We start from the raw sequence: 22294 nt of genomic DNA, 5'->3' as shown, positions 1-22294 counted from the left end.
AGCAATTAGGGCATTCTGGCCACAGGCAGCAAACAGCAAGGTGGGTCACCAACAGTCAGCCAGATGACAGGGTCTGACAGTCCCCAGCTCAAGCCATATGTACTCCAGTAGCGTGGCGAAGCAGGTTTTGAAGGAACCTCAAACTACAGTGACTCAGTCTACAGGTTAGTTGTCCCACAGGTAGTGTAGCTTGCAAATTGAGTCAGAATACCATCTTAGGCAGCCTCACTGGTCTGTTCATCAAAGAGCAAGAGACAAGAAAGGCGTAGCTCCCCGAGCCATTTATCCCTTCAATTAATCCCACATGTGTTCACTGACCAGGTTGAAACACTAGACCTACCTATCACACATGGAAATGTCAGAATTATGCTTTAACAGTTCACTGCCTGGTAAGTGTAGTACAGATTGCAGGGGACTAGAAGTAGAAGTGAGGAAACTAGTTAGGGAGCTCTATCAATTGTCCAGGCATGAAATAATACAGTTTTAAAATAAAGTATTAGTAGTTGGAGGTAAGGATAAATAGAGAGATTTTGAAGATGTAACAAAGAGAACTTCCTAGAATTTTATTTCAGATATGTGAAAGTGTTAAATTTGTAGATATATGTGCCTGAAGATAGAGGAGAGTTTCAATTTCTTGAATATAATTCATAAAATTATAGAATCCTAGTTTATTTTGTCTTCTCCATGTGTATGTGCCGTTGGAAATCCTGTAAATTTTAGAGGAGTTTGGCAAATGTTACATCAGAATTTCTCTCCCTACATGGAAGTGTCGTCCCTGTATCGGAATCAACTGTTATATCTATTAAGATATGTTGTTTTCTGAGTACACTTTCAGTCTTACAAATTAAAATCTCTGGAGGCAGGACCCAGGAATAGGCATATTTTTAAAAATCTCTGCGGTGTCTTGTTGGTCCACTAAAATTTGAAGGATACTACTGAGCTGTGAAGTACTTGTTAAGTCCCATGACTTCTATTTTAAATATCAATTTTCTGGGCTGGTAATATTACTCCTTTATTTTATTTCTCATCATAGAAATCATTTGTACTCTAAAGCCATAGTTCTATAAAGATAATGTGGTTTGGAGAATACCACTCATTGAATTTGAAAATCAATTGAATTTTGTTCCAGGCAGAAAATTGTACTATTACCTGTATTTGCACAGTCATTGGAAACAAAGGATATAACATTTAGAACTTTGGGGGGGGTTTTATTGTTAGTGTTTTGCTTTATTAAATTGTTGTATCTATTTTGATTTGATGTTGTACACTGAAGAATATACATGTTTTCTATATAAAAGATAGAAAATAACAAGTTTAAAAGATGATTTGGATTTCTAAGGTTAGCACAAATAAACAATATTGACTGGACGTGCCTGCTGCCAAGTCAATGATGTTTCCTTAATTATTTTTAGATATTCAGGCAACTTGCCTTTGACAAGCTAAGTTGAAAGTATTCGAAGTACAAATAGTAGCGCTGAAACTCAAGATTGAAACATCTTGCAAAAATAACCTAAATATGTTGTCATCTTCAACACTATGAGTTAACTTTTGCTATTTATTGGTTCAGAATGCCTGGTGGTTGTACTACAATCTGCATGGTCAGCTGTTCAAACCACTAGCAGCTCTGTAGGAGCAAGACTAGGGTTTCTACTCCCATAAATGGTTACAGTCTTGGAAACACACAGGGGGTCACTATGAGTCAGTGTTGAGTCCTTGGCAATGCATTTTTGGCTGTTCTTGGTTTGCAATCACTGACTTAATTACCTTTAGGTTAGGCAAAGAGCAAAACCCTTGGATATTAATAACCATTGGTGGAAGGATGATGGGTTCCACATTTTCAACTGGATAAGTTTTATATAATTTGGCATCCAGGTATTTCTACTCAAAATGACACTGTGTGCAACAGAATGAAATAGTGCTCATTTTGGAGCCATCCTCACAATTGTTCTTATGTCTGAACCCATTGTTGTAGACTCAGTGATAGTCAATCATATGGAGGATCTTCTATCCCAAGTGGCATGTCCTTCTCCAATAACTAGACTCTTCTGACAACATGTCCAAAGTACATGAGAGAAAGTCTCCTTATCCTTGTCTCTAAGGAGCATTCTGGCAGTACTTCTTCCAAGACATATTGTTTATTCTTTTGGTAGTCTACAGTACCTTCAACATTCTTCACCAGCACCATAATTCAAGCACATTAATTTTCCTTATTCATTGGTCAAATTCCACATGCCTTTAAGGAAACTGAAAATACCATGGCTTGGGTAGGCACACCTTAGTCCTCAAAGTAATATCTGTGCCAATGCAATGCAGCATTTGGTCTCTTGACTGCTGCTTATATGAGTGTTGATGCGGATCCAAGCAAGATTAAATCCTTTATTGCTTCAAACTTAACTCCATTTCTCATGATGTTTCCTATTAGTCCAGTTATGAGGATCTTGTATTTTGTTTTGTTTTGTTTTGTTTTTTTGCATTGAATTATCAGCCATGCTGAAGACTACAATCCTTGATTTCATGAGCAAGTGCCTAAAGTCTTCTTCACTTCAGCACGTCAAGTTGTGTCATCTGCATATGACAGGTTTTTAAAGTCTTTCTCCAATCCTGATGCCTCATTCTTATAATTCAAATTTTCGAATTATCTTTCCAGGATATACTTTGAAAAAGTGTGGTCAAAAGATAAAATCATGAAGCACTATTTTCCTGATTTAAAATCATGCAGTCCCCACTCGATCTATTCACACAACTGCCTCTCGATCCACATACTAGTTCCAGAGGATCACAATGAAGTATTCTGGAATTTTTATTCTCTTCAAAGATATCATTTGTTATGATCCACACAATTAAATGCCTTGGCATAGATAATAAAACATAAGTCAACATCTTTCTACTATTGTCTTCTTTCAGCCAAGATCTATCTAATGTCAGCAATGATATTCTTGTTCAATCACCTCTTCTGAATCTTGTCTGAACCTCCAGCAGCTCCCTCTTTTTAATCTTTAATTTTTAATCTTTAATAAATGATCTTCAAAACAATTTTACTTGCATGTGATACCAGTGATACTGTTCTATAATTGGCAAATTCTGTTGAGTAATCTTGCTTTGAAATGGGTACAAATATAGATCTCTTCTAGTCAATTGGCATAATGAATGGGCGCTTCCAGTGCTTCATCAGCTGGTTGATACATTTGAATTAGTATTCCATCAATTCCTAGAGCCTAGAGTTTGGATAAAGTGTTCAGTGTGCTAGAATTTCTGCCTTCAGTACAGTTGGGCTTTGCTCATATGATACCTCCTGAAAAGATGGAATGTTAATTAGTTCTTTTGTGTACAATGATGCTGTGTAGCTTTCCATCTTATTGTGATGTTTCCTGAATCATTCTGTATATTCCCATAGTATCTTCCATTTTTAAAAGGCAAGGCTTGGATTTAGGCTTGGATTTTCCTTGAGATCTTTCAGTTTAAGATATGTCAATTCTAGGTCTTTGCAGTCTTCTTTATAGTATTTTACTTTGTTTTCTTGAGATGCCCATTTGAAATTTTCTCTTCAATTCTTGACTGGATCATTCCTTCCATTTGTTTTAGCTTCTCTGTGAATAAGAACAAGTTTCAAAGTTTCTTCTAACATCGGTTTTGATCTTTCTTTCCTCTCATTTTAATGATCTCTGTTTTCTTCATGAATGATATACTTAATGGTGTCCCTCAGCTGATCATGATTTCTGTCAGTGTTCAATGCATCAAATCTGTCCTGTCAGAGACCTTTGAAAATGTTAATTATTAACCATTCCCAAAAGTTCCTTGCTCATAAAAAGCTCACTGAGTTTTTATGACATCCCAAGGGGGGGACAATTGAATGCATGTTTACGCATGCACATATGCTTGCTTGAGCAACATGCGTACTATCAGTATCCAGCATCACGGTTCATTTTGGTAAACATGAACTGTTATTGCTATTTACCCCTTATGCTCCATAGCTACAAACTTTAAGAATGTATGCTTTCTATTTAAATAAGAACTCATAGTTCAATACATGAGATATATTTTACCAGATAATTTAAATTAAATATATTTAATGATAAAATATTTAATAGGGAATATTATACCAGCACATATATCTGGAGTTTTGGGAGTTATGACTATGTGGCTCATTAGCCAAGTCCCATGCTAACACTCCAAGTGCATCCTTCCTGCTTTCTGCAAGTGCATCCTTCCTGCTTTCCCTTAATACAGCAGTCCCCAGCAAACTCTTTAAGACGGTGAAAATGCACAAAAGAGCACACTAAAAGAGAAAGGCCCAGACTAGTTCTTACAGCAGTCACCTAGGCCTCCTCTTCCTCGGTCCCCCGTCTTAGGAAACAGATGGTTAGAGTTACAGTTGATGGCATTTCACTGCACAGCTGGGCATATCGCCGTGGTCATTCAATTGGCCTGGTGAATTTAAACATCTTCCCCTGTCACTCTTGAGTTAACAAACCCTTCTGCGTGACTCTATCTACTTTTCCCCAGGGAGCATTATTACATTTGAGCGGTACCTATCAAGTGCCTCTGGAGATGATTGCAATAGAGTTAGGTTCCAAAAGCTGTCAGCCAGAAAAAAAGTCATCACCAGAGGATTGGGGCTACTCAAAGAATACTTTTATTCACTTTAGGATGGTCAATATGTATTAAAAGTTGACAAAATGGGGTTTTCTTCCATCCACGGTGGTATCTCTTTTCAACAGGCTCATGAACTTTTCTAGTGTTTGATTACTAGCCAAATTCTGAGGGTTTGAAGCCAGCCAAATATACCACAAACGTTAGACCCGGCAGTCTCCTTTGAAAGTCTGATAGGGCCGTTCTACTCCATAGACAGGAAGCACCATGAGTCACCATGGACTCCAGGACTATTTCCAACAATAACCTCTATTGATCTTATTATGTATTGGCAGTGCACAGAGTTAATAGGCTTTTCTTGTTATAAAACTGATGGACATTTGAGTCTTCCCAGAAGTTGCTAAGAAGACATGTCCAGTAATCTACTCCTGAAAAATCAATTACTGAAAGCCCTATGGATCCCAGTTCTCCTCTGACACACAGGGATTTGTCATGTATTGAAAGCAACTTCTTGCAACTAACAGCACCACAACCATTCAATTCAGAACTCTGAGGTGTACTCTTTCTTTGAAGGTAGTGGTTCTCAGCCTTCCTAATGCCACGCCCTGTAATACAGTGCCTCATGTTGTGGTGACCCCCCACAACTATAAAATTATTTTCATTGCTATTTCATAACTGTAATTTTGTTACAGTTATAAATCAAGTGACCCCTGTGAAATGGTCATTCGACCCTCAGAGAGGCCATGACCCACAGGTTGAAAACCACTGTTTTAAGGCCTCTAAGGCTGGTGCACAGTCTGGTGGGTGAAAAATCTTGTGTATCCAGTGGTGGTAGAAGTATCTCATGATTGACGATGGTCTCCACATGGCTTTTCAACAGGAAGATGAAACAGACAAAGTGTGTTTCCTGCCTCCAGGTGAAGAGAAAAAGTTCCCAAAATCCTCATAAGGCGGTCATGACCTCAAGGAGGTATCATCAGGCTGTGACCTGATTGACAGGCTATACTCTACCCTTTCACCCTATTTATGAGGTTGACATTCAATTATGTTAACTACTGCAGATATCAATGGTATTGCTCTATAATTTGATCTTTATGCTGGGTCACCTTTCTTCAGAATGGGTAAAAATATGGATGTCTTCCAATCAGTTGGCCAAGTAGCTATCCAAATTTCCTGGCACAGACAAGTAAGTGCTTTCAGTGCTTCCTCAACTTGCTGGATCATTTCAATTAGAGTTCCATCAATTCCTGGAGCTTTGAGATTTTGTAAAGAGAAAGAATTTTGGTAACTTTATACACTAGTTCTCCTGTATAGATAAGATCATATGAAAAGTTACATGTTAAAATAAAAAGTTACCATCACGTTCACTCAGAATCATGATAAGTCCATGAATTTTAGAGTATTACTATCGTCCAGAATGTTTTCACTAACAGAGTGTTTGGAAATTAATGGTGAGGATGGTCTTCAAGGGACCTCAAGGTGGACAGGAACTTTCAATTTCTTTGTACCACTCAAGCAACTTCCTCCATTTCTAAGGGTTTTGTATGTGGTAGCTGTTATGGTTGTTTTGGAGAATATCATTATATTATCATTTATTAATCAGATCCCCTAACTCAAGAGTATAATTTTAAACTTTCAGAAACAGCTATCATATCACCCTGCTGCCACAAAATGACAGTAAATGAGTATGCCATCCAAATGCAAAAATGATCTTCAGAGCATAAAAATCTATTTTTTATCATGATAGATTTTGTATTTTTTTCTAAGATTAGAATTTTAAAAAGGTACTTGCACACAAAAAAAATAGGTTATCTTTTATGTAGGCTAAATGCTGACGGGGCTACGCGTTGGTGCCCTTACTAAGTTACCATCAGGTAATCAAGCCCTGGCTGATTATCTTGAGCTCCCTGAGGTTCAGAAATGACCTGATAGCAGAGCATTCATGCTAACCAAAGAACACGGTGAAGAGGAAGATATACAATTCAAGGAGTCAGAACCCTCGTTCAGAGTATCTTTGAACCATTTCCAATCCTGGCTAGTGTGCATTCGCCCTTCTTCCTAAGAATACCCTGTGACTTTAACTGGAGCTGACTGTACTCAGCTCAGTAGCTTTGCAGAGCGTACAGACCTCCGTATGGAGTTGAGTCTCTTCTAATTGTGGAAGGTTAAACTCCAATTAATGTAGCTTGAGTGGTGGAGTTGAGTCTCTTCTAATTGTGGAAGGATAAACTCCAATTAATGTAGCTTGAGTGGTGGAGTTGAGTCCCTTCTAATTGTGGAAGGATGAACTCCAATTAAGGTAGCTTGAGTGGTGTTGGGAAACGGATGCCGACCCTCCTTTTGAGCGGTCCGTCACTCTGCTTCCCTGAAAGGTTGGTCTGCCTTGTTCCATTAAAGGACGATTTAATCTCTATGTCATTGCAGGCATTTTCTGTTTTGTTTTGTTTCAGTTTTTCATTCACTCCAGGAAAAATTGGGGGAAGAAGGCAAAATGAAACAGAATAAAAAATGATTCATTGAAAAGCAGGAAATAGTTTTGAGAGCCTGTAGGCCTTCTTGAATACCCAGTTAGCTTTCTGGAGATCTGTGTTTCTCTGAAATATGTTGCAAAGCGACGACACCAGATGTGGGTTTCTCCTTTTATATCCTAAAATAATCATAATAACAATCGGGTCAGATAGGCTTAACCAGCAAGTCAATGCAGACTCTTAGTGAGGCTATAGGACACAATAGAACTATCGCTGTGGGGTTTCTGAGGCTGGCACTCTTTAAGGGAGCAGAAATCCACCTCTTTTTCCTGTGGAGCACTGTTGGTTTCAAACTGCTTTCTCTGCGGGTCTCAAGCCAACGTGTAACCCACTGTACCAACAGGGCTCCTTTAAGAAATCCCAGGGATCAGTAAAATAAAATGTTCTCTTTACGGTAGTATTCCCAAATTATGACTGCATTACATGTTCCGTGAGTCTGTTAGAGGGAACAAAATACACAGTACTTTCCAAGGACATCGACTTTGGAACTCCTGTCCTTAAAGCACATCCAAGGATAGCTAAGTAATTAGAACGATATTTGTCATTTGTTTTCTCATTAGAAAAAACTCTAGAATTGATCATTCAACTCCTCTAAATATTCTCACTGCTCCCCTGTGGCTTAATAGACTCTTATAAGTTTATACTCTTCCAGTCAGTCCCTTCTAACATGAAATATTTACTCAGTAAATAAAATAAACATGTAGACTGAATAAAAAGAGAGGGAAGACCTGTTTTAAATGTCATGCAAGATAATATAATATCATAATGTTAGAATAAGTCTAGTTACTGTGTTTACAATTTATTATGTTTTCAAAGTGACATTTATCCACCCTAGCTCTTACATAGTACGCATTTCTACCAATATTTTAGAGAGCATATGTGTCATTCATATATATGTTTATTCACTAGTTTTATTGATTTAATGTCTTTCTTCCCTAGTCAGAAGCTTAAAACATTTAATATAATTTTGATTTTTCCAGATAAACTGCATTAAGAATTTACTTTGAGTTGTTCTCTTTTTTTTCCACTGTGCAACCCGCTTCAGTGCCTGAAGCCCATGGGGGAAAGCCAGGCAATGGTTCGGGGGTTGCAGTTTGCTTTGGCATGGGCCACTATTAGAGGCCCATGGGATCGGACCTGCCACAAATCCAAACCCATGCACATACTTTGTATCATTTATAGGACATCTGAATTTATTATGTAGGTAATATTTTTAATGATAGCAATGAAAAATAACTTCACAGCTCAGTTTGGGGAATCCCATGAATAAACTATAAAACTGAGTTTAATATGCTGTATGTTACTGTAGAGCTTCAGTGTTTCTTCTCCTTCTGAGTTCTTTGAAAAGAAATCTAATTATTTTTCACTTGTAAGCTCTGAAAGTCTGGTTATGTATATTTGCATATGTTTTCTTTTATTTTTAATGAGCGAATTCTGAATATTCCTCCAGAGAAGAGTCAAAGAAAAGAAACAAAACTGGGTCTGTTTAAACTAAAGCTCCACAGTGTAGTGAGCAGCTTTTGAACTTGAACACCCTTGCTCTGTCATGGATTACTGGCCTTTCATCTTCAAAAATCAATGATGCAGGAGCATGCATTTAGTTTCCGTTTGCCACATTCTATACTTGGTTAACCTAAAACGAAAGAAGGAAAATTGGGTTTTTAAAACCAGTAATACTCAAAAAGCATATACAATATGCTGCCCCATTATGTCATAGTCCACAATCTAAGACCTGAAAATAACCTTCAAGTATTCTGTGATCAATTTTCACATGCTTTTAAGAGTGCTTTTACGTGCCATTGAACCACTCAGTTTCTCTTTCTGCCAATCCTTGGTGTGTTCACGAGATAGCAACAATATGCTATTTTTCTAAATATGTTTTTCCATTTGGTTTTAAATTATTCTTACTTTAAGAACTGTTCACTCAAATGTTAGCATTTACCTGTCAAGTGATTTTCTAAGCATTTTACAAGTAATGATTCACTTCTTTTATGTGAAGTAGTCATTTTTATTATCCCAGTTTACAGATGGGAGAGTGAAGAAAAAGGGTGCCTAGACTGCCCCAATATTACATGCTGCTGTTGTTTCTCCTGAGTCCAAATGAACTTGATGGCAGTCCGTTTGAGTTTGGTTGTCACTCTGGGGTGCCATTGAGACAGTTGAACTTGTAGTGGCCATTGGTACAACAGAACAAAACACTGCCCTGTCCTGGGCTAGCCTCATCATTTCTGCCCATCCATCTCTCATGGTCTTCTTTTTCCCTGATATTCCGTTTTACCAAGAATGATGTTCTTTCCAGTGATTTATCTTTCCCTGGGGGGTTAGTGATATTCACCGCACTACTAACCACATGTCCAGCAGTTCAAAACCAGCACCTATTTCATGGGGGGAAAATGAAATTTTCTGCATTTATAAATTATATATTACAGTATCAGAAGAGACTAGTCCCTGAAGAAGGGCATCGTGGTTGGTAAAGTAGAGGGGCAGTGAAAAATAAGAAAGCCGTCAAGCAGATGGATGGACACAGTGGTTACAACACTGGGTTCAAACGTACGAACAATGTAAGGATTGTTCAGAAGTGGGCAGTGTTTCACTGTGATCCACACAGGGTCATTATCCGTCAAAACCAACTTGATGTCAACTGAGAATAACAACAAAGCACAGTTTCGTCGTGGAAACCCATAGGGACAGTTTTACCCTCACGTATAGAGTTATTATGAGTTGCATTTCATTCTTAGAACTGAGTTTGTTTGTTTTTTCATCTTTACTCTTTATTTTACTTTTTTATTTTTATCATTTTATTGGGGGCTCATAAAACTCTTATCATAATCCATACATCCATCCGTTGTGTCAAGCACATTTGTACATTTGTTGCCATCATTTTCCCCTTCACTTCCCCACCCTCCCTCCCTCATGAACACTTGATAATTTGTAAATTTTTATTATTTTATGTTCTTTTATGCTTCCTCCCCCCTCTATCTTGGCCCTATTCTATGTTACAAATATGGTTAGACCAGAGCATGTATGCGGGTACAAATAAGAGCTGGAAGCACAGGGAATCCAGGACAGATAACCCCCTCAGGACCAATATTGAGAGTAGCCATACCAGGAGAGTAAAGGGAAGGTGGGGGGAGAAAGGGAGAACCGATCACAATGATCTATCTATAAACCCCTCCCAGAGGGATGGACAACAGAAAAGTTGGTAAAGAGAGACATCAGTCTGTCTGAGGTCTCCCTTATTCATTGTCCAACATTACCATGAATGAATCTGAAGAGATTAAAACTACTGTGACTTGGGTCAGGCACACCTTAGTCCTCAAAGTGACATCCTTGCTCCTCAATAAATTAAAGGGACCTGTGAAGCAGACCTTGCCAACGCAATTCTTGCTTTGCATAGAAAGAAATATATAATGAAGAACTTTTCAATTAGAATGATAATTTCATTATCATTGAGTGTTTATTCCTACTACAAATACTTATTCTATTTTTCTATGCATTAATGCATGGATCAAGGACAGACACAATGCATTGATCAAGAGACAGACATGACCATATGGATATGGTCACAGTGTAGATAAGATGGATAAGCAATCATTGGTCCAAATTCACATGTGTATTAAATACTTATTTTGTTAGTTCAGCAATATTTACCAAGTACTTATTATACACCAAAAAAAACAACCTTAAAGGTAAAAGGGTAGGAAGAGAATTTCTAATTTATGTTGCTGTTTTTTAAAACAATTGCAAAATTTCTATTCAACCATACTGAAATAGCTTAAATAGTCACATCTATTCTCATACAAAGAACTCCTGCTGTAATATTTGTAATGCTCATCAAAAGAAGATAAACACAAAGAAAGAAAAATAATAGATGCATTTGAGAGAATAAAGACATACATTCCAGTAGTTTGGTTCTAACAAAGTGAGTGGGGTGCAGCAGAAAAATACTATCTTTGGGGGCATAAGTTAAATAGTTAAGACATCCAATCTTTACTCAATCTCTTGCCAGAGTATGATCATTAACAAGTTATTTAATCTCTTTGAAATGAAATTAAGTGAAGAAAGAACTAAATTTAAGCTTAGGTGCTCAACATTTTGCATAATTTATACAAAAACAGCTCATCTGTAAAATGATCATTGTAAGGATTAAATGAGATAATGAAACTGAACTGTTAGTTCCTAGTAAAGTGAAGGACAACACTCACAAATAACTAGAGTTATTTTAATTACTATCATCATCTTCATCTTCTTCCTATGTTAGATAACTGGTTTGCAATGTTTTCATTAGTCATCGATAACAGAATGACAAAATCCTTCTTTGAAGTACTTCACTGTTTTGGTGTAAGACGCCTTTCTTTATATAAGGCTTGCTTTGACCTAAAGGAAATGCGTGGTTCTCAATGAATGGCACAGTAAGGAAATCCCCATGAAAGCTGCTCACCATTGATAAGCGAGGTGTTGCAAAGGACAACTATACTCTTTGATGGTTTCAGCTTCTTGCCGCCATGGGAACCTTCGTCCAGGATTTTACCTCAAGCGTAATTGCACTTGTTTTGTTTGCCAACCCTTATCCCTGACTTGCTGAATCACAATGCCTGTTGGACTCTTGTTTTCTTTTCTTTGGTCAGCACTGAACGTACACTCGCACCTTACAAAACAGAGCTGATCCGCAGGGTTTTCTTGACTGCAGTCTCCATGAAAGTGGCCTTTTCCTTCACTGGATGCATTCAAACTTCCTATCTTTTGTTTTCCAGCTAAGCACCACTCAATGATGTTCAGATCTTACATTTAAAGCTTTAACTTTTTAGGTAAAGTTATATTTTTTAAGGATCTGTATTTTCCCAAAGTGAACAATACCATCCCTGAGGGCAATAGAACAGGACAAAGATGGGGGGGGGGGCTGCAAAAGCAGTTACCTACTTCCTCTTATCCTGCCTATGGACTATGGTAGAAGAGTTTTTTATTGGCAGGGGTGTGTGTGTTGTTAGTTTTTAATTTTCCTCAAAAGGGGGCAGTAGGCTAAATAAATTGTGACCCTGTGATCTAGCACCTAATTCATCTCAGTTATTTAATGTTGACTAACACTAACTCAATCAAAAAATGGTCAATGTTATTGTAGAACAAACTATATTATTCTATTTTTTTCATCAGGGTTAATTCATATATTAATTCATTCCATAGTTCAATTGTGTCCAGCAGAATTGTACATTTGCTACCACAGTCAATGTCCAAACCTTCTTTTTCTATATGGACCCCTCAATGTCGTCACCCCTTCCCCCTGCCTCATTTCTGTGCCTGCTTTCCCGCCAAAGCCCTTATTCCACTTACTGACTCCCAGTTATGCATCCTGGTTTTCATCCACTGAAATACCAAAAACATCTACTGCTACCACAACAGGTGAACCCCAGTGGCATAAGACTTCTGAGATACCCCCTAATATGTACAATCAAAAACCAAACAATACAAGACAACCAAAAATGCATAACATTTTTGAAACCAGATCAGGTCCAGCATGCATCCGAGGGGGAATCTGCTGACAAAGTTTAACTGTTCCAGTCAGGCTTCTTTCTGCCTTTGACCTTCTGTACTCAACTCTCCGATGCACTGCATTTAGTAAGCGCTTCCCTCCTATCCCTCCACTGAGGGAGTCCACCAGAGGCTTATTTCCGAGTTGGCACCACCAAAGCATTTTGGGCTCCCACTGTCATCCATAGCCTTATATTATTCGAAATGTTTCAAAATCCCAGGAGAATACTTATTAGAATGGCATTCTGGGAAAGCAATTACCTTCTTGGTTCATAAATAACTTTTGTTCACATTTATAGACCACAAATGAATTTGATAATGCATTTCTGTGTAGTTTGATTTACAAGTTACTAGCTTTATTCATTCTTTTAAACAATAAGGAAAAGTGACATTGTTCTTGCTTCTAACCTATGAAAGATATGTATACACAATGAAATAACATTTGAGATTAAGTTTGAAGGGCTAGCATGACTGTGAAGAAAAAACTAAAATCATTAAAAAATGTACAGTATTCTCAGGAACAACTAACTTATTAGGATTAAAGAACACTAATGGTGGCAAGGCGTTCTTTTCTGTAATTTTTCTTAAAACCTAGAATTTAATATAAATCAAAGCTTTATATGATGAAAAGCATGACAAAGCAATTGAATTTAAGCTAGATCATACTAGTAAAATGTTCATGATAGTCAATTAAAACTACACTACTTTTATTCAAATATAATTTATGGCATTTATAGATAAACAAAAACGTTTTATTATAAAATACATTTTATTAACATATAATTCACATATCACGCAATTCAATGGTTTCAATATATTTTCTTCATTTCAATCTCCCTAATTTTGTTTTATTTTCTTTCTTACTTTTATTGGGGCACTCATATCTTTTATCACAATCCAGTGTGTCAAGCACATTTGTACTATGCCGCTACCATCATTTTTAAAGTATTGTCTTCCGGCTTGAGCTTCTGAGGTCAGTTCCCCACTTCTCCCCCCTCCCTCCCTCCCTCTTTCACAAACCCTTGATAAGTTATAGATATTTATTTTCATATTTTACATCGTCCTCCATCGCTGCTCATCCACTTTCCCATTACTCATCTCCCTGGGAGGGGGTTATAGTGTGATCCTTGTGATCAATTCCCCTTGTTCTCCCCAACCCTCCCCTAATCCTCCTGGTATCCCTACTCTCATTGTTGACTCTGAGGGGTTTATCTATCTTGGATTCCCTGTCTTGCAGGCTCTTATCTGTAGCAGTGTTCATGCTCTGGTTTAATCCGATTTGGAAGGTAGACATAGTAAGGGAAAGGAAGCACCAAAGAACTAGTGGGAACGTGGGTGTTTCATCGGTGCAATACTGCACCCTGACTGGCTCATCTCTTCCCTGTGACCCCTCTGTGAGGGGATATCCAACTGTCTACAGATTGGCATTGGGTCTCCGCTCCATTCCTCACCCCCATTCACATTGGGTATGATTTTATTCTGGGTTTTTGCTGCCTGATACCTGATTCCATCAACACCTCATGATCACACAGGCTCAGGTATGCTTCTAACATGTGTGCTTTGTTGTTTCTCAGCTAGATGGCCGCTTGTTTATCTTCAAGCCTTTACAACCCCAGACACTACATCTTTTGATATCTGGGTAAATGATATGAGGAAATGGTTCTATTTCACTCTCATTATATATATGCCTCTATAAATGTCCTTTGCCTCCCGGTTCTTTCCTCTGTTTCCTTTTACTTTCCTCTTATCCTACCATCATGTTCAGTCTTTAGTCAGGTTTAGCAATTCCTTGCTGCTACATTACCCTTGATTAAGACTCATTAGGCATCCTATGCTCCTCTTTCCATTGATTTTAGTTCACTTGTTGTTCCCTTGTCCCTGGATTGGTTCCCCTACCCCCCTTCCTTTCTCCCACCTCCCCTTCTCCCTTATACTCCCAGACCATGTATGCCTTTATTTTCATCTCCAAATCATCACTCCAAACTTATAGTATGAGGCATTCAAATGCTCAGTAGCTCTTCCTCTAAAAATATGAAACAATATATATTTCTGCATCCGATATAGATGAGTGCCCTATCTTAGGAGTCCATATCACTGTAGTGTTCTATAAAAGTGCAAGCTATGCTATACAATGTACATTGTCAAACTGAGGGAATCCTACTTTGAGAAAACCATTTGTTACCATCTTCTTTGGAGATTTCATCCCCTCTCTTTAGAGATGTGGTCTATTGAAAACTATCTGAAGCTAAAGCCACAGGATTAGCATTCTAGTACTTGGTATAAGACTAATTATGTATCAAAGAGACTAGGCAGTATTTTTATTTGCTTTGTTGATTTTAAATTGGTGCAACCACACCTGTCTAACTGCCTCCTAGGCTTGTAAAGATTCAACTGTCCAGTGTCAAAATTTATATAAGGAGATATATGTCATAGTCCTCTATATAATGTATACTCTTTTCTTTAGTTGTTTTGCTTGATTTGGGGATGCTTGTAAAATATTAGTAATATGCACTGGATTTCATTCATATTTCCTTTTATGGCACTATTGCAATTATGTGTATGCTTATTCATTATAATTAATATGTCCTTAACATATATATTCATTATTATATATACTCCTTATTATTTTATATACCTAGTGTTTAAAGTTTTACTTTACCCCATTTACTGAAAGTGTCATTTTAGTAGAGAATGTGTCTTTATTATTGAAAATCCTATTTCTAGTTACCAGGCACTGTTGAGTATCAAAAATTAATTTCTGAATGAGTAGAATCATGTATACTGTGCTTTATTTTATATGCTATACATATGTACTTACTATTGAAAAAAAGCCATTTGAATTTCCTATTATTGAGTTGTATATTTTTAACTTAGAGATTTTTGTTACCTGTGTGGCATCATGGTTACACATTGGGTTGCAATCTGAAAAGTCAGTAGTGTGAAACTATCAGTCTCTCCTCAGGAAAAAGATGGGCTTTCTACTCCTGGTAGAAACCTCCTGGTTACAGCCTCAGAAACTCAGAGGGGGCAGTTCTACCCTATCTTTTAGGGCTGCTGTTAGAATCCACTTGATGGCAGTGAATTTTTGAATTTTTGTTTGTTTGTTTCAGTATTCTTCAAAATCAAAGAAGGAAATCACATATATGAATGTAAAAAAATTGATGACCATGATTACTTATCTCACTTATTTTTTTACTTTAAAATAAAATACATTGTAATTCAAATATTTCTGTGCTGTGCTGACATCTGGTTTTTGTATCTTTTCTTTTAGAATATATCCCAGGGCCATGAAATGCTTACATTAATGTGATTCATATTCAGATAAACCTAGCTCCTAGTCTCAAATATGCCTCGTCTTAGTTTTGAGACTTAATGTAATATATTAATCTCAATAAACCTTATATGACCTGGTAACAACCCCCATAGACATGCTTGAAGGACTGACTACATGCAGTAATTTACTTCAAGTGTTTGGCCTGATACCTGATTGTCTGTCAGTAAGCTGGAGCTTTTACTACGTACAGTGCTCATCTTCTAAATATGGATTCTTTGTTCTGTGTGTCTGTTTTGCGTCTCCGTGTGTTTCTGTGTGTGTGTTCTTCCACAGATGGCTATACAACTGATGACATTGAGTTTTACTGGCGTGGGGATGACAACGCAGTAACAGGAGTGACAAAGATTGAACTTCCACAATTCTCCATTGTAGATTACAAACTCATCACCAAGAAAGTGGTTTTTTCCACAGGTTTGTATCTGGGAGGAAAGTCTAAGGTAAGGTGTCTACTGTGTTTGGGCCCGGTCTGGTCCGGCCAGCCCCCACCTCTTCTCAGGCTTCTGAGGAAGATGAAATATCAAAGCCCCTTTCCAAGCCTCTCAGGAGGATGATGACCCATTGAACTATGCAACTGCTTCCCCAACACTCCAAAGAGCTTTTCCCTACAGATCGGGTTTGTGTACCCCCTTCCGCAACATCCCAGGAAGCAATTTATCTTCCCAGGCAAGTTTGTATAGCCCCTTGCCCAGCACTCCAGAGAGCTGGCTTATGAACAACAAGATGACTTCCCACAGGCCCTGCAGCTGCAAGCAATAAAAAAAAAAAATCTCCCTTCCTTTTGTCAAGGTAAACTTCCTTAGCTCGAGCCCTATATGTCTCCCACCACCTCACCGACAAGTTGTGACTTCCCTGACCTAACTCCTTGAGGCTCAGAACCTGCCCAGGAGCTCAAGGTGTTCCTGTCCCTTTCTCTGCTCTCCCTCCCCTCCCCCCGCCTCCAGCTCCTTCCCTACTCTAATAAAGAAACTCTCAACTTCACATTCTTTGTCTCAATCCTATCTCCATTCAACGTCTCAATGTTGACCTCTCACACTGAAAGTTGTCAAGAGAACATTCCTGGGAATCCAAAATTTGACTCTGTGTCACTTAGATCAGACCCAAAAGCTTAGTTTCCAGCATACCTTCAACTTTAGTTCTGAACCCATCCAATTATCTTCCAAAAGTCAACCAAAGCAAAGCTGCCAGCTCATTTATGTGTCTCTCATTTGGAAGGGACAGGATTAATTGCTAGAGACAGAAGAAGGGAAGAGAGAGGAAGATCGGTCTCAGAGGGCCTAACTACAAGCGTGAGAAAGCAGTGCCTGTGACCCTTCCTGTTCCGGTCCCTTCTCCCCTAGCATGCTATGTGTTTGGACTTCCGTTGACATCCGACAAGGGTAAATTCTGAGATCATAAAGCAGGGACTGAAGGAGGCAGAAATAACTGGAGTTCTTGGTTACCCAAATTTTATGCATTACACATAACTGATATGATCCTCCAAAGTATACTTGAGATAGCCAAGTGGTAGTCCAATGAAGTCCAATTGCAATGGAATTTCCTCCAGAAAAGCCAGATAGTGGGATCTTGCATTGTCCTCAAAAGGCAGGGATGCCTTTAAACAGCCTCACCTTCTGCTTTGGAGTTAAAATGTCTTCCACACTTTCAGGTTGTGCTGAGGCTTTCCCTGTCTGCTCTTTCACTATTGAGTTTGGGATGGCCAGATGCAGCTTCATCGGCAAAACGATTTTTGGTGTTGTATTTTTCCTAACAACAGAAAAGAAAACAGAAAAAGTAATTTATTAGGTATTTATTTAAACAATTAAATCTTACAGGAATGTGCTTCATTTTGTTTTCCTTTTTGAAATAAACCCCTGAGGCACAGACATAACTAATATTCTAGCTGTGTATTTTCAAATGCCCTTCTGCAAAGAATTTCACCACATTATGTCCCTGTACATTATGTGGGACAGGAACCTTGTGCATTCATAAGATTTCAAAGTAGCTTGTAGTTTTAAAGCAAATGGTGAAACAATTTCCCCCCAAAATTTCCCCAAAATTTCCTTCCAGAAGGAAAGACCCTATGAAAACAAAACAAAAAACACTGACTTTTATGATTAGTATTCTTACTTTCACATTTAGACTCTTGGTTAGCTTCACAGGGGCTAAAAGAAAGCAGCCTATCAATTAGTAAGCATGTCTTCTCCCTGCTAATTCCCTGATCACCATAACCAAAGAACCTAGCCTTAGGGCACCATTTCCTTAGTCATACCTCCCACAGACATTGTTTAAAAACAGCTATTCTCCACTTCTGTGAATTAGGAATTGCTTTGGAAATCTGATAAAAGGGATAAATTACTTTTTAATGCATATACATAACAAATGTACATAACATTTCAGGGGGCTTCTGTGTTGCCTTAGATCTTGACAGTGATTCCATATTTAACTGTATCCTGTGGCTTCCAGTCTATTCCATCATGTCCTAAGTCTTTTTCTATAGATGATAAAATGTGAAAGATGAATTAACTGAAAGAAAAAATTGAAAGAGTTGACAGAGGGAGGCCACAAAGGGTCTTTTTTATCACACTTCCAGAGAATAACTCTCTTTAATCCTGTTATATATGCTGGGTAAGTAAGAGCTGCGGTTCTTTGGATGGTGATGTCACCAAATACAGGATGCATTTTACACAAACCAACTCTTGATAATGAGAAGCCCTGAGCTTTCAGGAAAGTCCTCTTCATCAAAAGCTACCATTTAATTTTGGAAGTTAAGCAAACTATTCGAGAGTGTTTAAAATAAATTACCTTTGCACAATGCATTAAATTGCTAACAAGTTTAGTTTTCCAGCATGCTATCAGCTCCATGGGCGAAAAATGAGACTGTCTGCTCCGATAAAGATCTACAGTCTCAGAAACCCTGTAGAGGGTCACTGTAAGTTACAAGAGACTCATGGTACTGGTTTTGTTTGTTTGTTTGTTTATATGATACTGATTGATAATGCTAATATTCTAAAATTGTCTTTCTAGGTTCCTATCCCAGATTATCTCTCAGCTTTAAGCTTAAGAGAAACATCGGTTACTTTATCCTGCAAACATATATGCCTTCCATACTGATCACCATCCTCTCTTGGGTCTCCTTCTGGATTAACTATGATGCTTCAGCTGCAAGAGTGGCATTAGGTAGGCCATTTTTCAACTTTTTATAGTGGGTGAACACCAATGCATGCATGTATTCCTTACCAGGATTTATGATATAAGAAGAGACCTGCATCACACAGTATAAGACTTTGGTTCTGAGGCTTTAGGTGAACTGATTCAGCATTAAATCAATTAAACACAAATTAAAATTCTCTCATGTTAAAATTAGTTAACTGTATACTGTTAGTAATGAAATTTGTCTCATCAATTTAATATTTTCTTTGAAGCAAAGTTCATGTAATCTTCCTTGCCTAATTGATCAATTTGTATCTGTGAATCATGACCTGGGAAGAGTTTCTGCCACCTTTTAAAGCATTTTCCCCTAAGCAAGCTACACGACTTGTAGTGACAAGCAATGGTAATGAGAACTTACTACCATCGTAAAGTGCCCTAACAGAGGGCAAGAAACACAAAGTAAGCATGCTGAAGAAGTGTCCATGCAACTGCTTAACAGATGCCTGATTGTGTGTTGTGAAACTAGAGGCATTAATTTTATATCCTGGAAAGTTTTAGGCTGTTAGTTCAGAAGTAGTGATTGTATATCCTTTCACAAGATCTTTATTATTTTCTCTCGGATTATTTCCTTTAAAAATGTTATATTGTTAATCCTTATATCATGAGATCTCAATTCCATTATTGGTTTCTTGGATGGGTCATTCATTTAGTCATTCATAAATAAATGTTAAATATTGAGAATATGTCAGATATAATTCATACTTGTCAAACAGCAGTGTCTCTCGGGAACTTAGGCAAATCAAATAATATAGTAAGTGTATAGAAGGAAACAAAGTAAAGTAAGAAGGACTGAGCTTGCCCAGGAGCCCATTCTAGCTATCCAGAATTGCATGTAATCAGAGGTCATCGGTAGACCAAAGACCTAAAGAAGCCGAGGGAACAGCTCTTGGGTGGATGTTTCAGGCAGCCGCAAAGTCTGTGGTAAGAGTGGCCCAAGTATGTCCAAAGTGCGAAGAAGTTCAGTAAGTGCTGATGGAAGTGGTAAAGATAATGATGGGGAGTGGTAACCAAAATATCATGAATTTGTTTGTAGACTATGGAACTCCACGTCCTTTGGGAGCAAAAGACAGAGCCGCTAAACAGAGAAATGGCATGATTTAATTACAGTTTTAATGAGTTTAATTCTGAGTGCTGTGTTTCAAGGGTGGAATGGAAAAGAGATGCTCTCCTATTCTGAGTCAAGTGCCCCATGACCTATCCTCTTAGAGTATGTTCATCATCCTCTTCTGTCTAGAGTGATAATTAACACTGATGTGATTCTGGGACAAGAGACCTCCCTCATACGAATGAAGATCCATCAAGGAAGGGTCCCCACTGGGTCCTGTGTCTGTTGTGTCCCGAGCATCTCAAACAGAGAATGAAGCTCAGCAAATAGGTGTGATAAAAGAAATACACAAAATTTACAATCTACTTTTCCAAAATTGAAATCTATCTATGTCTATTATAGAAATAAAAAACAATGTAGTGATTTATAAAGCATGTTATAAAATACTTTTATGTGAGCAATTCGATGTGATTACTAGGTTCAGGAGCCCACTGGTAGTGTAGTGGGTTATGCCTTGGGCTGTTGGTGCATAGATCAGAAGTTTGAAAACTGCTCTGTGGGAGAAAGATGAGGCTTTCCTCTGCCCATCGAGAGTTATGGTCTCAGAAACCCACAGGGGCAGTCCTACCATGTCTCAGAGTGTCATTATGAGTCAGAATTGATTTGATGGCAATGACTAAGAATTACTAGGTGCAGAAATACTTTAAGATGGAATTTAGATAAATAGTAAAACCATCATGTTCACTTTTATTATAGACATATGGTCTTGGACAAACTGTAGTTGAAATTTTGAATATAAAACTGAATATATTACAAAATTATTAGTTTCATTGGAAGTTAAAAGACTATAAGATGTCTAGATCTAAACCAAGGCCTAGACTTTTCTGACTGCTTCGAATCAATGTTCAAGTGTATTTCTACTATAACTATCTCATGAGCATGTAGCAAAACCAAAAATTGCGGTTCTGTTCAAGTGGTAAGATTACATTGGAAATTTAGGTCCCACGTTATCAAAGAAATAAACAATTTCTGAACTGTGATGCTGAGTAATGGGAGGCCACAGGGTTGTGAGTCACAATGGCTTCAGTACAAAGGGTGTATTGAAGCTTTCCATCTGTGTGATCTTGATCGCTAAGTTTAGTCTGTTTTCATATCACTATTTTGATTCAGAGATGGGCCTCACCATGCTTAAGACTCTTGACTCCCAGTGTGTTAGCTAAGCATATTTCCACCTGCCTTATGATTATACCTTTGAGATAAACTGCCCCCCACTGCTGGGGATGAAGTGATGTGTCAAACATGTGTATTAACCTGCTCCCCACTGCTGGAGATGAAGTGATGTGTCAAAGGTGTATTATCTAACTTTGGTATTATCTATTTCAGCATTGGATTCCTAGTTGCTCACTCCTGAAAAACACATGAAGGCTTATCTACCACCTTCCGCCTTAGTTCCAAATGCTTATAATCATTCTTCAATTCATCCGTATTGTTGTTATATTAATTGGTTTCCCTTCCTCATTTACTTGGATTATTCTGAAATTGATTGTGTGTATGTGTGTGTTTTCCCACTCCCCCATTGTTGCATGCGTCTTCTGTACCTGCTCTACGATCAGAGTAATGTCTAAAGGGTGAGCACTGACCTAGGTGATTCTGCCTGCCCTTCAATTTTAAGTTCAAACTTCCTCTTTAGTTTCATATTATGCTCTCTTTACTTAGGTCTTCACTTCCCTCACCCTTCTTCCATTGTGTCCCATGAGGTACTCAATCTGACTTTCTTAAGACACATGATGGATGACCACTCAGCCCTTAAGTCAGCCTTTTTATAAAAATTTCTCTCCACCAATGGCCTCAGCTCTACCAACTTTTATCGTCCAGATAGCACCTATTCAGAATTCTCCATTCCCTCCTTGCCACTGCCACTGAGTCAATGCTGACTCACAGCACCCCACTGTGTGCTTCTGAGATTGTGATTGTGTACGGAGGTAGAAAGCCCCGTCTTTCTCCTGGGGAGCTTCGGGTGGGTTCCAACTGCCTACTATATGGATCACAGCCTAACACATAACCACGACACCTTCAGGGATC

General features: G+C 38.1%; 1 protein-coding gene and 1 non-coding gene across 4 annotated transcripts in view; one reads left to right on the top strand and one right to left on the bottom strand.

Annotated features, from left to right (window-relative positions):
• GABRB2 (gamma-aminobutyric acid type A receptor subunit beta2) overlaps positions 1–22294 on the top strand; it is a 272105-nt gene that overhangs the window by 200520 nt on the left and 49291 nt on the right. For all 3 annotated transcript variants that reach the window (XM_075543185.1, XM_075543183.1, XM_075543184.1), the window contains exons 6-7: positions 16252–16389; positions 18982–19134. In XM_075543185.1, coding sequence (XP_075399300.1) covers positions 16252–16389; positions 18982–19134 — 291 coding nt within the window. The remainder of the gene's footprint in view (positions 1–16251; positions 16390–18981; positions 19135–22294) is intronic.
• On the bottom strand, positions 8144–8278 carry LOC142442177 (small nucleolar RNA SNORA42/SNORA80 family). Its single transcript, XR_012783407.1, has one exon. It is a non-coding gene; the product is annotated as a small nucleolar RNA SNORA42/SNORA80 family (small nucleolar RNA).

Source organism: Tenrec ecaudatus, chromosome 2 (genome assembly GCF_050624435.1).
Source record: "Tenrec ecaudatus isolate mTenEca1 chromosome 2, mTenEca1.hap1, whole genome shotgun sequence".
Lineage (NCBI taxonomy): Eukaryota > Metazoa > Chordata > Mammalia > Afrosoricida > Tenrecidae > Tenrec > Tenrec ecaudatus.
Note: the sequence above shows the minus strand (reverse complement) of the source record. Positions and strands in the feature narration are given on the sequence as shown.